The sequence below is a fragment of the Anser cygnoides genome, chromosome 1 (genome assembly GCF_040182565.1).
Source record: "Anser cygnoides isolate HZ-2024a breed goose chromosome 1, Taihu_goose_T2T_genome, whole genome shotgun sequence".
Taxonomy (NCBI): Eukaryota; Metazoa; Chordata; class Aves; order Anseriformes; family Anatidae; genus Anser; species Anser cygnoides.
The window spans coordinates 210616323-210633158 of record NC_089873.1 but is presented as its reverse complement, the minus strand read 5'-3'; the positions used below and the strand labels follow the sequence as shown (position 1 = coordinate 210633158).

General features: G+C 44.4%; 1 protein-coding gene across 2 annotated transcripts in view; it reads left to right on the top strand.

Annotated features, from left to right (window-relative positions):
- The window catches only part of FCHSD2 (FCH and double SH3 domains 2), a 148634-nt gene that overhangs the window by 119644 nt on the left and 12154 nt on the right, over window positions 1–16836 (top strand). For both annotated transcript variants that reach the window (XM_066990026.1, XM_066990025.1), the window contains 3 exons: window positions 843–959; window positions 2419–2523; window positions 15994–16155. In XM_066990026.1, the coding sequence (XP_066846127.1) occupies window positions 843–959; window positions 2419–2523; window positions 15994–16155 (384 nt within the window). The remainder of the gene's footprint in view (window positions 1–842; window positions 960–2418; window positions 2524–15993; window positions 16156–16836) is intronic.

Sequence of the window (16836 nt, the reverse complement as noted above, 5' to 3'; positions counted from 1 at the left end):
TCAGGAAACATGCTTGTGGTGGAAGGCTTGAGGCTGATTTACGTCCTAAAGGCTGAGATACGCAACACACGGGGTAGTTGCAGTGGCATTAATGGAAATTGCAGAAATATTGGGAGTGATTTCAGTAATTAAATGCTGGAATATGTGTCTTTGGACTTCCAAAAGGGTTCTGTTCAATCTGTTGAGCATAGAAATCTACTTCCTCTTCAGCTGGCATTCTCAAGAGGGAGAAATTATTTCTTTTTCGTTACTGACACTCGATAAAAGCAGGCCTAATATGAAAGAGTATCAAAAAATGTGGCTTGAAGTTTGAGTTGTTGTTGAAGATGGCTGTGCTCTTCTAAGGTACTTGATGGCATTATGATCTGATGACCTGTCACCAAGAACGAGCCTAAATGGCCACGTGTATCCCATTTAACCTTCATCTTTGCTTTCCATGGTGCACGTTTAGTCTAGATAACGTGGTGGCTTCCCTGGCGAGTTATTTGTCATTTCTTTGATACAGTTTATTGGTGAAATAGTGTCTCGGTTTTATTCATCAGAAGTGTTTTTTGACTGCAGTAAGACCGTGTCTGGCACTCGGTGCCGCTCGGTGATTTCCCGAGACGGTGAATTGTGAATTCTTGGGAACTTGGCTTTTGTAGTTGGCTTTCCGCAGCGTGGTACCACCGCAAAGTTCATGAGGAAGGGAGTTGTTTTTCTTGAATCTTTCTTGTTTTGTATGAATCGAGATCCCAGGCTGATAAATGTAAGATAAAGTTACCGTATAACTGAATAGAACCGTATCTCCAGAGGTAGCCCCGGGTCTGTGTCACGACTCGTTTGCTTGTTTTCTGTTGCAGAGTCGACAACTGGAATCGGAAACTGGAACAACCGAAGAGCACAGCCTCAACAAGGAGGCTCGGAAATGGGCTACCCGGGTAGCCCGGGAACACAAAAACATCGTCCACAGTCAGCGGGTACGTTAGGAAAACACTCGTTTACAGATTTGATTTGTTGCAGCTCCCTACCGCATGAAGGAGGAGCTGCTGCAAGCACCGCAGAGTTATTTACGGTGGCTGTCTCTCGAGGCAACCTGCCTTTCTCATCCTGTCCTTTCGTGGTGTGGTACGCTCAAACTGCCAGGTTTGCAGCTCCTCAACCTTTCTGGTTTGTCAATACGTTTTGTTACTCCCCTATAAATCTGAAGTCACAGCTTCTGTTTTGCTGCAAACGACCCAGGGCGGTATCTTGAGCGCCTAGTTTGGGATTTTAGATGGCTGTATTTTGGAATTAAGCTGGGAACACTGGGGAACAAAAATAAAGTCAGTAGAAAGGCAGTTTGGGTCGCAGAGTTCCTTAAATGGCTGTCACAAGGCTGTCGTGCTCCTGTCTCACTGAAGAGTGAGATGGAAGCATCCTGACTGTCACAATTCAGAGATGAGCGGGGAAGCAGCTGGCCTCTGCCTAAAGAGATCTGACACATTTCACTTGCTAAGCTCAAGACCAGCTTGCGTAGACTACATTAAATTCAACGAGGCTTTACTATAATATCTGTGATATTGTACAGTATTCAATGAGCTTTTGCCCACGGAGTGGAGGTCTGGCTTCTGGTTCCACTTTAGAGATTCGAGCCATTCCTCAAAATTCCCAGGAGAATGCACCAAGCAAGAAGGCAGAAGCAGGTTTACCATCTCACCTGCCTTCTGCTCAGTCTGGGTCACTCATAGCTAAAAAGCAGAAGTTGCAGCCCCAGGCAGTCAGTAGCCAAAACAGGACAGAAGAATTCGCCTCCGAGGAAGGAGGGAGCATCCTGGATTCTGGTTCTAGCTCCTGGTGCTCCTGCTTTGCTTCCAAGGACTGTTTAACGCAAAATGCTTGAGGAGTCACGGAACCAGTCACGGATTTGCAGATAACCGGTGACAATTTGTGCAACCACATGCTTTTGCTGTTTTTCGTTCGGACCGGTACAGTCAACATCTATGTGCATAAAGGCAAGAAACTCCAACGTGTCGTCTGTGATTCAGCAAATTCTCTGCACACAAGGCTCCTGCAAATGCAGCAAACCTGCCGGGGCTTCCACTGCAGCAGGGTTGTAGTGCTATTAGCAACATTTCTCTCCGTGTTTTGGATGCTCTTTTAAACCTGACATAAGCATGGACCAGCACGTCCATTTTAAATATGTAAATATCAACGTGTAGATGAGTTGATTCATACTACAATGTCACGTTTTCGTTACACTGTTGAAACATTCTCCTAAATGGAATTTCCGTCTGAAATACTGTGCTTTTAAATGGTGTTTTGCCTTGGTCGTCATCTTTTTTCCTGGAAGGAGCTATCGTCAGCCAACCTGGTCAAACAGCGATTTCTGTGACTTGTCATAAATATTTATCGTGCAGCATTTCCTACATCTGGGCTGTATTTTCTTATTTCTGACAGACGCTTGAAGAGCTAGAATGCCATGGGCCTGTGATGTCTGAGCAAACCCGAGCAGAACTGGAGCAGAAAATAGATGAAGCTAGAGAGAGTATTCGCAAGGCTGAGGTAAGGAAGAAATCATTTTGGCATGTTCACCTTCCTACTACAGAATGATTTATGTTACAGCTATTTAATTTTGTGTGTGTGGAAGTGTAAGCTCCCAGCGTCAAAACCCAGGGAATTTTAAGAGGTCGTGTTTCCTTGACTTCTTACGTCTCAAATCACTGAATCAACTAAATAAAAGACTCAAGATAAAAAGAATAGCATTAAAAAAACCTCCTGATAAAGAGAGATTAAACGTGCTATGTTTCCTGCTATTGTGCAAAGGTCACGAATCTCTCTATTTAGGGGCTTGGTCTTAAGGAGAGAAAAAACAATCTCAGTTTTCCTTCTGCCTGAAAGAAATGATAGCAGAAAATAGTGATCGTATCTAGAAGGAACTACCACGTGCTGATGGGACTTCTGTTCTGGTGTTATTGGGTATACATATTTGTAGTGTTGATGGGAAAACATTAGAAGTAATCTTTTTTTGTTATCTCCTTGTACTCTTACTCTGAGGTACTTTTGAAAAGGTTACGGAGGCTCATGAAACCTGCTCTGGCTTAGGAGAGACTCATGGAAAGCTTCATATTTGACCATCAAAGTTAGGTTGGTAAAGCTAACTATTTTCGTGGCCAGTGATTCAAAAAACCTCCTGCAAGCAAGATGAACTAATACGTTAGTTTTCAGCTGAGTGGGTTGCTTAATTAAAACTGTAGAGCAAACGTAATTATTTCAGTTAAGTGCATCTCATCCCACTAGATGTTCGGAGTACCTGCTGTAATTAGGAATGGGATTTACAGTTCAAGAGGTTAGAAAATACAGAGAAAATATTCCTCCCACTGGTATGATAGGTGTTAGCCTCTCTTTTTTAAAACAAACCCAGAATATATTCTCTTAATAGAAAGTGTTTTAAAATGCAATAGCCTTTTGTTTTGAGTATCCTCTTTCAAACAGACTGTACTCCAAAGTACTTCGATGTATATATATAGTTAATGATTAAATACACAAGGACAGGGAGCATGAGAAAGGAAGATAAAACCAGCGGCAGAAAGAAATCAAACCAGGATAAGAAGTTGCAGAGAAGGTTCTTGCACAAAAATAGTGTAGATGAGATCAGTTCTGGAAATTAAATGTTCGTAAATTTTAGGAAGGCATAATTAACAGAACCCAATAAATCAGTGGAAACTAGCTTGGGCCAGTTTTGTTTTGTTTCATTTTGTTTTTTCTTTTGAGCAAGATAGCATTTCCTTGGGGGAGGTGGTGGAGAGCAAAAATTGACAGGAGCATTTGGATTTGTTGAGGTCTTGAAAGTTTGGACTTTCAAAGCAAGTGTTGCAATAGTCATGGCTAAGAAGGATCTCAACAGCAGAAATTAGGCCATGGTTCTGTGTGAATGATACAAAGAGCATGAAGGCAGGGATAACATGCCAGTTGCTCTCCATATGGATGCAGCAAAGAAGAAATTTGAGAGCATTTCAAGACTTTTGCCCAGCAGAAGGTTGGCTTTTCTCAGAGAATTAGCTAAAAGAGACAAATTTGCAAGTTTTCTTGGCCTCAGCCACAGAGCAGGGCTGAGAACAGATGGAAAGTGCCAAGAAGTGGAAGGCTTATATTGAAAAAAATGAGAAGTGAGATCAGAAACAAAGCCAGGCTCTTTCTGTAGCAAACAATGGCCTTCTCCAAGAGCGGAGGGATGGAGAGAGCTGGGTTGGGAAGCACACTGGGCAGGAAGTGCGCAGCCAGGAAGGTGATTCATAAAAGCAACGAAGAAGGAAAAAAATAGCATGCAATTCTCAGAACTAACGAAAAGCAAATACAGAGTAATATGTGCACATCCTTCTAAACACCAAGCAGCACTCAGAAGAGGCAGAGATCATGAATATTTTTCTCTGAGCTGTGTTTCACAGTGTTTGGTAGAAAGTTAAGGTAGAAAAATGATGCAGTTCTCAGGTTTTCTGGTGCTAGACAGCGAGTTGTAGTTAAAATGTCCCTTATATTCCCACTGTTCAACATGGTCTGTTTTACCACACTGTGTTTGCGACCTCTGCACGTTGAGTAAGTTATTTATAGCGTAGATTTATTTTATCTTTGTGAAAAGCTACTAAGTGTATTCAGTGAGCTTTCTGACTTTTTAGGGTTGGCCTCTTCTTCTAGCTTCAGCCCTTAGGAGTGGCACCACTAAGGTAATTTCAGGACCATTAATTAGATGAGATTTTTGCCACACCTGCTATCTGCAGAAAAATAAACCGGGCAAATTTTCTTGAAAAAAAACCATTTTCTTTTGTAATACAATTAAAATTCTTTTCAGTGTCTGAAAGCCAAACATTTGCAGAATTCCTGTGTATTAAAATGGAACCGGTTGATTTGGGGTTACTGATGGGTGGGTTTGGGATCGGTGTTTGTGCAAAATTTACAGTCGTGCATTTAGGCTGCAGGGGAGGGCTGGGACGACCTTTTCCCTTTTGGGGCAGCAGTGCTCGGATCAAGGAGCTGCTGACTGGTAAGTAAAGCAAAGCAAGAATGGGCTAAAGTTGCGCCAGGGGAGGTTTAGGTTGGATATTAGGAAGAACTTCTTTACCGAAAGGGCTGTTAGGCATTGGAGTAGTGCTGCTCAGGGAAGTGGTTGAGTCACTATCCCATCCCTGGAGGTCTTTAAAAGACATTTAGATGTAGAGCTTAGTGATATGGTTTAGTGGAGGACTTGTTAGTGTTAGGTCAGAGGTTGGACTCGGTGATCTTGGAGGTCTCTTCCAACCCAGATGATTCTGTGATTCTGTGAAGAAGACATCTGATTTAGCTCTGTCCTTCAGAGATCCTGGACAGCACGTGGAGAGAGAAGGGTGTCTGGGGAGCTGGCAGGAGCCAACATGTATCGGAGAGGGCCCGGTTGAGGAAGGAGGAATTTGCAGCACCTCCGTGTTACTCAGAAAAAGAAGACTTGGAAAACGGAAAAAGGAAAAAAAACTACCCAGGCGTTTTTGTGGACGGCAGTTTGACATATGTCATTCATAAAACAGAAGAGAGCATCCCCATAGCATGCAAGTCAGGATGTGTAATGTGTTCTGGTACCACGTCTGAAAGTATTTGATGATAACATGGAGAATGTATAAAAAAAAAAAAAAGGAAAGAGTTAAAAATATATATTATTGGGAAGGTGTCGGTGCACTTAGGTTGCAACTGCAACAAGTATTGGTTAATGTGGTGGTTGCTGCTGCTGTGACGATGAAGTCTCAGGCAGGGAAAGCTCCCATTTGTTCTAGTTCAGTAAAGCAACTAAAGGACAGCTCATCTAGAAGAAGAAAGGGATTGCGAGGTATGAATTACACAAGCTGGAGAAAATTTCCTCACGGGTATGGTTGTATTAACCTCTTGTGGTGTGTTGGAGTGTACTGAAATTCCTCATTCCAGAGGCGTTCTCCCTTCTTCCTTTTTTTTATGTGCTTTTTCTCTGGAAATTGCATTTTATTTTTCTCTGAAACGTGTGCCCATCAATCTGTTCCATTTGGGGATTTCGCCCTGCTCTTTGGTCCTTTTTCCTTAGCAAAACTGCTCTTCCCCTTTCTTTCTCCATTGCTTCGGAAGGGGAAGATAATTTCGCAAGCGCGTTGGGATTAAATTTTGCCTCGCTTCCGGTGAAGCTATTCTGGTCATCGCTGGACGCTTCCACTTGCGTGTTTCTCCCTGGGGAATTTTGCATTCTTGCCACGTTGCCCCAGTGCCAGCCTGCTTAAGCACCCGAAGACCCGTCGACCTCTACGTGCCATCGAACACGACACGGGCTGAGTCACAGCCTCTGCCAAAGCCTTCTTGGAAGCTTTTTCCCCGTGGACGTCTGCAGAGCAGCCACCTGGAGCTTTTTTCTCTTAGATTTTTCCTAAACCAGGCACAAAGCCATCAGAGAGGCCCCCAAAAATTACCTTGGTGTAATAGGGCCGTCCTGCGGGTGCCGTTCATTTAAGAACAGATGTACAGAAAGTGCACGAGGCCGAGTTCGGAGCTTCCCGCGGTGATCACATATGTGGGTATCAGTTGAAAAAGGGAAGATACACGTTGGTAGTACAGTTTCTCCAGGATATGCCCTGTGCATAGGTGTATTCATCTCTTTGCCCTCTTCCTCAGAGATCCCGAATCCTTTGAAATCAGACAGTTGAGAGGAACCGAGGAACTGTGCAGTACATATAACAGCTATTTATAAAATCCTGCAGAAACAGAAGGGTTTGGGTTGGAAGGGACCTTAAAGGTCATCTCATTTCCATTCCCTGCCCCCTGCCCAGGTTGACCTCAGTCCCACCCAGCCTGGCCTTGGGCACTGCCAGGGCTGGGGCACCCCCAGCTCCTCTGGGCAGCCTGGGCCAAGGCCTCAGCACCCTCAGAGGGAAGAATTTCTTCCCAACATCTAACCTAAAACTCCCCTCTCTTAGTTTAAAGCCATTACTCCTCTTCTTATCACTACACTCCCTGATAAGCAGTCCCTCCCCAGTGTGTCTGACGAGCATGAAGTGTGGAAACGGGCACATTTTGAAGCAAAGAAATGCAGTGACAGTGTGCAGCTTGAAAAAATCTGGCTACTATTAAGTTTTTGTCTTCCTCGAGATGTAGGGCCTCAACTTTAATTGGCACGTTCGCAGCTCAGTGGGTTATTTCTGATCTTCCTCTCCCTGTGATAGACGGTATATTTTTCCCTGTGATCTTTCAGGGAGCAGTGATTGATTCAAGTTTGGGAAAAATATGACTTAAACCCGAGTGCTTGCGTACAACTGATAAATGCTAGCTGCTATACAGTGACCGTAATTGATAACCACAACACATTTTCTTCGTTGCTCTTCAATGTGAAAAATTTTGGGGTTGTTTTGTTAAAGGGCTTAGGGGTTTTTGTTTTGTTTCGCTCACTTCTTTTGAAGGAAATGTTAGAATCTGTCTGATAATACCTCTGGCACTGTCAGAGGGCTAAAATGTCCCGTGCTGCGTCGCAGAGTTTAGGTTCAGAGGAGCTCCATCCTTGTCAAAAACAGCTTCTAACCAGAAACGCATACGGGCAGGAGTGTGCTAAAGACAAGCACAGGGAGCAGATGTGTGTATCGAGATTGAAAGTGGCACCATTCAAGTGTCATCTGGAACGAGACCGACACCCTGGAAAGTCAGTAGTTCAGGAAAATAAACGATTTGCGTACCTCCTTTGCGCTCGCTCAACCACCCCACTAGAACTTCTGGACATTTGCTTGCTGGACATTTTGTGGCTGTTAGCTCAGGCACTTTGATTTTCCTTAAAATAGCTTTCCAGTTCTCCACTGCCTGTGCTCCTTTATCTTTAAACCACCAGGGATTAAAAAATAAAATAAAATACCGTCTCCACGGATCCATCGTGCAGAAATAAGGGGAAGCAGAAGGCGAAGCTCTTCTCTTGGTTTCCACACCCCTTCCTTTCAGCCTGCATCCTGTACCCGGAGGCTGGGGGCCTTGGATTCCTCTGCTGCTCACCTCTGTGTCTCTCCCAAACTCAAGACCCCGATCCTTCGATTGCATCGAGCAGTGTAGTTGATCTCAGGGCTGAAATATTTTTTCTCGGTGATGGTGGGAGATTTCCCACTTGGGCTGAGGTCTGTGCCCTAGGAAGGTCTTGGGGCCTCCACAGCAATTAATCCTATTTCCACTTAATTATACGGGGACGCATTTTGTCTCATAATTAGGATATCTACAACTCTCGGGGGAGTATTTGTACCAGATAAGATTTGATTAAGACTCATTATGGTGCTGTTTACTTCATTTGATTAGTTCAAAAGCTTAGGTCCATTTCCAGTTGTAAGTAGAGGGCTGTTGTCCCCCTCCCCTTCTCTTTGACTGTGAATATTTATTACCGGGCTGCGATAACAGTCGTGTTTGCTGGCTCTGCTCCTCTTCTATCTTAGGATCTGATCTCTTAATCGTGTGCCGCGTACAGCTCTGCATCTCACGGAGGTGTAGCTACATTTCAGCCTGTTGGTATTTGTAGGGTTGTTTGTTTTTTTTGTTTTGTTGTTTTTTTGCAGCTGAACCTTTGCGCTTGGTGCTGCAAGCGCTGTTCTTCTCTGCTCATAAAAAAGGTGCGAAAATCTCATTCCATATGCTTCACCGAAAGAAATGGAATGGAATAAGGCTTCCGACAGATAAAAACCTCAGCTTGTAAAATGTCACTTGCTGCCACCTACGGCTTTGCCCAGGAACCATGTGCTTGGGGAGGCCGTGCTCGGGGAGCAGATTGCTTTCGCCCTGCGAGACGCGGCGAGGGGATAGTCCCTGCGTCTGGGCAAGCCTAAAAAACTCCCCAGCCTTTGACATCCACGGATCAGGACTGTTGAACTTGTCCGGGGAGAAGCAGCTTAGCGAGGACGACTGCCGAGGTGGGAATTTTGTGGCTGAGGAGAACATCCCCAGGGGCCTGGAGCTGTGTCGGGGGATTAGGAAGACGTAGAAGGTATCAGCTGCATCCCAGCATTCAATTATGCTGCCTGCAACGTGGCAAAATTATATTACTGCATTTGAGCATTTTTATCTCGGAGTAATGCTTTTGGGTAATTATTTTTCAGGGATTTGCTCTGAGTGAGCAATTTGGACGGTTTGCAGTATGCTCAGACCTGGCTTAAATCGTTCACGGGGCGTTTTTTGACAAACCTGCCTATTCTGGTACAAGCAACGAGAAAGGAAGTCTTTAGAGGACTGGGTTGTATGAACTCATGGTGACAATAAAGGTGTTTTGTTTTATTTGTGGACATTTAACAGGCATTCTATGGGACAAAGTGGCTGGAACAAACATGAGGATGCTTTGGAGCTAATGATGAAAAATGGTCATAAAGATTCCTGGAAGAAATACTGGCTCTGCGTATATCTTATAGACCCTATGAACTCTAGAGGACAGATATTTTTATATATGGAAACAAATGAGCAAGTCCTTTTAAAAACATCCCACAGATAGTAGTCTTGAAATTTGGCTGAGATGAAGAAAAATTGCTGTCGGAGTCGGGCAGACTTTCAGAAATCTTGTAGGTAAAGGGACCGGTGATTATCTGGGGCTACGAGAACATCGGTGTTACTTGTTCTGTAGATTTCCTTGCTGCCATTTTTTTATTCCAGTTCCTTTCACCTTTCGAAGGTGGATTGCACTGAAAGTCCAACCTACTTTCTTAAGCCTGTGGTTTGAATGCACAGGGTGTGCGTTCATGGGGTGTCTCTGGTCTCTGCTTAAAGGAAATCTCTGAATCTTTTGACTGTGAGAAATATACCACATTTTCCAGTATATTAAGAAGCAGTATTCATTAGCAGGAGTGTGGAGAAACAGGCAAGTAAATGTTTACGTGCACACTTTTTATATACATGTCTACTTGCAGAATTTGGGTGATTTCCATCCGGTCCAGTTACCGTTAGCCTGGGAACGATTTCTTTAGCCCTCCAAAACCCCCCACGCTTTGCTCTTGCTCCCATCTACTCCCCCTTCCTCCTTTCCCACCGCCTCCTCTCTCACCTTAGCACTCATTCATGGTTTTACATGCTTGAGCTTGGGAAAAAGAAGCCCGCTGGTGGGGCTGGGGCCGTGCAGGTGGGCTCTTCTCCATTCATTCGCAGCTTCCCCCGTGTTTTCTTAACCCTGGCATTCCCTCCCGGGACACCTTATCTGCGGCTGTGTTTCATTTCCTCTTTGTTTCACCCCGGCAGTCCCTTTTGATTTAACCGTATGAATCCAGGCAGAGCATTTAGCATATAAATTAAGTGACTCGGCTGTAATACCGGCAGAAGCTCCCCGCCCGTCCTCCCACTTGGAAAAAGGCTCCGTGTCGCCTCGAAAAACGTTATCACGTTAAGGTTATCAGCCAGTTCCCCAGTTGATCCAGAAGAATCTCTCCCTCACCTGGTTTTTATGGGGCTCTGGCATCATATGGTCTCGATTTTGTGCTGCAGACGGATGGTATAGGGCCAGGGTTCCTCTTCGGATCCCATTTCAAGGCTGAGCTCTTGGTTGTGCCTCAAATCGTGGGTGAGCCTGGTTGGGTAGGGGACTTTTTTGGATAGGGGTTCATTTGGCATTTCCACCCCAAACATCTTTTATGGCCACAAGGCCGTGAAAGTTCAGTTTCGTGGGTTATTTCCTTGTGCGTCCCTACTTTACCAATTCAAAACCCATTTTCAGAGGAGGGCTTACGCTTGGTTTTGAGAAATTCGCGGTGTTCCAGCGCTTGTGTTCACCGTACTCAGAGCTGCTTCCACCTACCAGGGTGCAAATAGTTCTGGTGGCCCCAAAGTTAAATGCTACGCTGCTTCTCATTAAAAGAACGTTTTCAATTTAAGACCTTTTTTAATTAAAAAAGCCTGGAATATAAACAAAAATTTCTCCAAATGGGAAAAAATAAAGATAATATTTTACTAAAATATTTAGCCAAAACCTTTCCATGGTGTTTACTTCTTAGGTAAAACAGTTTGCCACGTGAGGCTCTCTAATTTGGTAATGATTTTGGTCTTGCCAGTAGAAAAATATTGCAGTAGAATAAGATCTTTCTCACAAAAAAACATTTAGGTCTACCTGTAATCCTAATTTCACCTGATTTAAGTATCTGTACGTACTTGTAAGTATAGCCTATGTCTAAAAAATGAATCTCCTCTTGTGACAGCGAGGAGAGGAGCTCTCTCTGACGAGCATCACGGTCTTGTTCTGCCCCTTGAAAAATCACGGCAAATAAAGCAACTCTGCTTCTAGGAAGCTCCATTCAAAAAGAATCCAACCATCATAGACCAGGGTGTTTAAGAAGCTTCATCAGGTCAACTTTGGTGGATTTCTGTGTTTGCTTTTTACCCCGACACCTTTATAAGTTGTTAAAGACTTAAGCACCTGGTGTACAGCGCTGTAATCTTGCTGGCTTTGGTCTCCATCAGTTCCAAAGCAGTTGTTGCTCCTCATCTTATGCAAGCTGTAGGTGTAAAGACTTTTCTTAATTAAAACTGGAACAGTAAATAAACAAAATTATTCCCTCTTCCATGTAGAGCAATGATAGGTATGCGAGAAACAGATAATTATATATTTTTTAATGTTGTTCCTTTTTTTTTTTCCCCCTTTCATCATCTTATAACCTGCCATCAGCTAAGGCAAAAGAAGAGCTCGGAGAAGTGGGAACCACCCAGACCGCTGTTTGTAAACTTGGTGGGTGGCTGACAGTTTTCAAATCAGCGTAAACATATTCTAGTCCTCAGCTATTAAACGGTAATTGGTAAATGGTCCCAGTAAATAGTAATTTCACTATGAAGTAGGAAAATATTTGTCCTGCAGTGAGGCTTTAATAACAAGGAAGTTTGGGCAGGGTCCAGCTCTCAGAGCGCTGGATTTCGCCGTTGCAGTGCTTTCGAAACTCAGCTGCCTTCCCGGAGATGCCTCGCGTTGCAGGGGATATAAGCAGTTCGTTTTTAACGTTCGTTAAAACTCTTTTACAAGCTTCTGTCGGTGGAGATCGGTCCGGAAGGACGGACAGCATGCTCGTCTGCTGGGCTCCACATCACGGAGAGGGAAAATAAATGCCTGAAGTCGTTAACAAGAAATAGATGCCCTTTTTGAGGCTTTGAGAGCTGCTGCATCCTCTTTTCAGGGTATGCTAGTACACAGGGGCTTCCTTCGGTCATTTCTCGGAAAGAGCACCGTGCCTCTTCAGATCTTGCCGCGGCGGCTTCTGGCTACGTTCCCACACCAAAGCTGAGAGCAAACTTTGTGCAGGGTGGGTCCCTGCCTGGTCGAAGGCTTCAGGACTGCAGCTTGTGGGACCGTAACCTCCCGAAGGCCTCTTGGGGCTGGGCACAAGAGAAAAAGCAGCACCCACAGCTGAGCTCTCACCCAACCTGGTATGGAGCAATTCCAATATTTCCTCCACACCATCCCCTGTAATTTAGTTTTTATTCTGGCATAACAAAAGCATCCAGCCCCAGCTAATTTGGCCATAATGATAATTGAATGGAGTGCTTGTGTTTTTAAATATGTAGCTGCTCCCGTGTGAGAAGCAGAATAAAGCTTTAATACCATCTGGCTTTTATATATATTTATATATATGTCTGTGTGCATATATACACCTACATGGGTAGGTAGGAAGCTGTTAACCCTGGTCTACCGGTGTAATTATTTAGGGGGGAGAAAAAAAATCCATATCCAGGCTTGTAAATAGCGTTATCCATCTTTCAAGTGCAGGCCTGACCCAACGCTGTAAGTGCTTTTATGGTTTGTCTGCAGTGGAATGAAACTCCAAACAGTTGTGGTTTGGAAGCAGCGTTTGTTGAATGTTAAGAGCACTGTGTGTAAATAGAGGGAAGGAACCCCATCGGATTCGCCGGTACCTCGAATTAAAAACTCTTGTCTGACTCCTAGCAAGTCCAGTCAAGGATCTGGGAGCAGCCTATTTATTTTAGCTAACAAGTTTGTCCAAACAACACGGCTTGCAGCGGACTGATACGAACTACAAATGTTTACAGCACGCCTAGACGAATGTTTATTGCCGTTGCATAACCCGAGCGAATTGGAAATTGCATACCAAGGTAAAACAGCAAAACAACGGGGCTGATCGTTCCTGCGCAACTTCTGTTGAGGGCATTAAAAAGTTTTTGTACCATAATACGATGGCAGAACACAAAGGCAAATTAGGGCTGGCTTCTTTGTGCCAAAGCTATATGTGTAGAGAGAGACACGTCAGCTCAATAGTGTGGTAAGATTAGGGCTTCTCCTTAACAAACAAAAGCAAATGACCTGCATTAATTTACATTAAGTCCATCTATCACAGGTTTTCAGCCCAACGAGAGGGTGATGCACCCGCAGGAGCTGCAAAACAACCCCACCGCGGTAACAAACCAGCCCCGGATGAAACAATCACCTTTTTACCAGGTTGTTCCTGCACCACAAACGCCCCGTGAGCATGCTGATACTCAGATGCCACGATACTTGTTGGCTTTGCCTGGTGGTTCAGCTCAGCATTTCTAATTTTGGCAGCTGGGCTCTTGGGTGCGGGCTGCAGGCAGCCAGGAGCATCCCAGTGAGGCAGGAGCAGTGCTCATCTTCACTCGGTGCCGCAGCATCCCTCCTCTCCTCCCCCTTCTCTCAAAGAAAAAGTAGTTAGAAAGTTCTTTTGTTCCAAATCTTCAACGCTTGGTGTCCCCGGGTTCAGCTTTTCTGGCGCAACCCTTCTGTGCTAACGTTTTGGGTTTAAAAGTCTCCGTTTGGCTTCATGTAGGGAGAAATTCACTTCTCGTTTTGATAAGCATACCTAAAACATTAAAAAAAAAGGTTAATGATTAATTAAAATAATTGTTTCCGTGTTCTTGCAGCTTTAAATTCTACAAACTGTAGTATAAGGAAAAAAAAAAAGAAAAAGAAAAAAGGAAACAAAGGAAAAGAAAAAAGGAAAAAAAAGGAAAAACAAAGAAAAAAGAGCAGCAGGTGTTGCCTGTCTGAGAGCAGTAGAGGGGTAAAAGGCCCGTTCCACTCATCCTGGCACACAAAGCTACAAAAGCATCTAAGGCTTCTGGTTTCAGACCTTCCCATAGGTATCGCTTTTGTAAATATTTACAGAGTTAGGGTCAGAGCTTGGGCCCTACTAACCTGCAAGATTTTCGGCTCGGTGCTGTGAATCTCTTTCCAGTGTGCGTGCTGAGAGATGGGTCAGTTTTTGGATGTCACTTCTATTTAACTTGATGTTTCCTAAATCTCAGCTGAAGCAGATTTTTTTTTTCTCATTTTCTCGGTTATATGAACACTATTTGCAGTACGCGTTAATCATTCACCTGTAGACTGCTCGAACGGAGAAGTGGAAACTCGTGGCCAAGTTCCCGTGGCCTTTCCCATGGGAAACGTTTCTGAAACGCACCCGATCCTTTGCTATCCCTCCCTGATTTCATGGGAGAGCTTGTGTGTGCATACAAAGATACATTTCACATAATAAATTGTCCTCTTAACTTTTCTTAATTTCTAAAAATCACATTTATTCTAAGCAGAATTATAACTAATGTCTGGCGGAAGTGGTTTCAGTGTCTGAAACAGTTTTAGAGCCACCTGTGTGGTTAGTTTCAAAGGGAAAAGGGCCCCACGGTTAGGTGGTCAGCTGGATGAAAGTCATACCTAAAGACTTAGTCATTTATTTTCTGACCTACCTCCTTAATAGAAATACACTGGTAAAGAGCAGCAGCTTGGCAAAACCAGGAAAAAGAGCAGTGGCGTTTCAGGTCACCACCAAATTTTGCATCTAGTGAAGGTATTTGGACATGTAAGGGACACAGACATCCATGGAGCACCAATTACCATTTTAATGCACTGTAAATATGTTCCTACCTAGTCTGCTGCACTACAGGAAAAGTAATTTCCCTCTAATTTTTGCTTAGGCCCAACTATTTTGCTGGAGCTTGGTTTTCCATGGGCTCCTGGGGCCGCTGGTGACTCGTTCTGTTGATCGCGGCAGTGCTGCGGGACGATGCTGCCCAGCTCCGGGGACGAAAAAGGGGCTGAAACTTCGCTGCTTGCCCCGAAACTTGCTAAAAATGAACAATGCTGTGAAAGGAAACGCAGGAAAATCCGCGAGGCGGTTTGGTGGGCTGGTATTGTTGCCCCCGCGGTGACTCGCTGAGGGACCTTTGGTAAATCCCTCGAGTTTTCTTCCTCTGATGAGCAAGGGCAGCAGGGCGATGGTGGTGGTGCTGGACGAGATATCAAGATCCTCAATTTCATTTCCAGGTTTGCCTCGTGCTTTCTTTGAAAAATCCGCTGTGTTTCTCAGTGCTACCGTTTCCATTCCTTCGGTTTGTCGAATAATTTGGACCGGGGTGGTTGTTTGCCATGAATTCATTAAAGCCTTGGCGCTGTCAGCCAGGAAGGGTGCCAGGATGCTCAAGTGAACACAGCTGTCAGAAAACTTAAATTTTTCGTTCTGTTACAGAGACGAAATCGTGGAAGCGTTTGGTGAAGCGTGAGGTTGATTAAATTTGGGGGGGGGGTATTAAAATGGGCTGTTCCCATAACCAGTAAGCTCCCTGGAAGGCAGCCTTCTTGCTGCCCTTGGGGGATTTGTGCAAGCTGCCTGTTGTGCCATGCCCAGCAGACCACCGAATGGGCTCTGGGGGCTGCAGCCCGAGAGAATTCCTGATTTTAAAAATATCCTGAAGCCCTGGGTCTTGCCAGGGTTTTTGCACTTCTAAAATCATCTAAACTAACTGACCACGCTATGTATAAATAGGAAGTTAATGGGAACTAGGAGATGTTACGGTGAAAACACCGCCCTGTGAAATGGGATATGCCTGGAGTTTTACACCTCTAGAAAACCCTTCCCTGCCTCTTGGCTCACACCGCGTTTCTGCAGGCAAGGAAATGAAGAACTGGACTCGTTTCTGCTTGGAGCAGCTTTCTGAGCCACCTGAGTAATCTCTGGATCCGGAAGGGACGTAATTGAAATGGGGCAAGGAGTGAAATGTAATCCTGGAAGAGTTCTGATTTTTGCCTGTTTCTTTCCTCAGATAATTAAGCTGAAAGCAGAAGCCCGCCTCGACCTGCTGAAGCAGATCGGTGTCTCTGTGGATACGTGGCTAAAAAGTGCAATGAACCAAGTGATGGAAGAACTGGAAAACGAGCGCTGGGCGAGTCTTCCCTCGGTGACCAACAACGGCTCTTCGCACCTGGTACGGTTTCCAGCGTGTAAACCTCGCTTTGTCTCCACGTCACTCTTTTCTAGTAGCAACTCATAACTTCGTATCGAGTAGAAACCAAAATTGGTAGCGTTTGGTTCTTCAGCTAACCAGAAAAATCTTCTGGTAGCTTAACGTGTCTGAAGCATGTTTCTGAATTTAACGCAAGAAGCTGGGAAGGTAGGATTGCTGGGTTCTGCTGCTGGGTTTACTTTAGATTGATTTTCTAGCCTTGGACGGGTGCCATAACGTTTATTTTCCATCTCCTGAAAAGAAAAATGTCTGCGTGTTTCTTTGAAGTTTCATTAGGAGTTTAGGATGTTAGCTGAGCTATTGGGATGAAAGGCTCTTTTTTTTTTTTTCCAAATGTTTAGAAAAAATGTTGACTCTACATCCTCTGTTCACGAGTAGTCTATGTGCGGATCGCTTTGAAAGTTGTCAGGAAAGCTGAGCCTGTTTTCCAAATCGATTTGGGTAGTCGAGATGAAAATTTGATGCATTCCAAGTCAGCGTAAGGCTTTGGAAATCAGGCTGGTTTCCTGTGAATCGCTGTGAGCAGTGTTAATATTTCTCTCCAAAGAATTTTGTCACAATTTAAGGTGTTACCACTGCCCACCTGCAAGCTACTGCCCCATTGTTTGGGGACCACCAAATACTCGTCTGCACCTTGTCTTT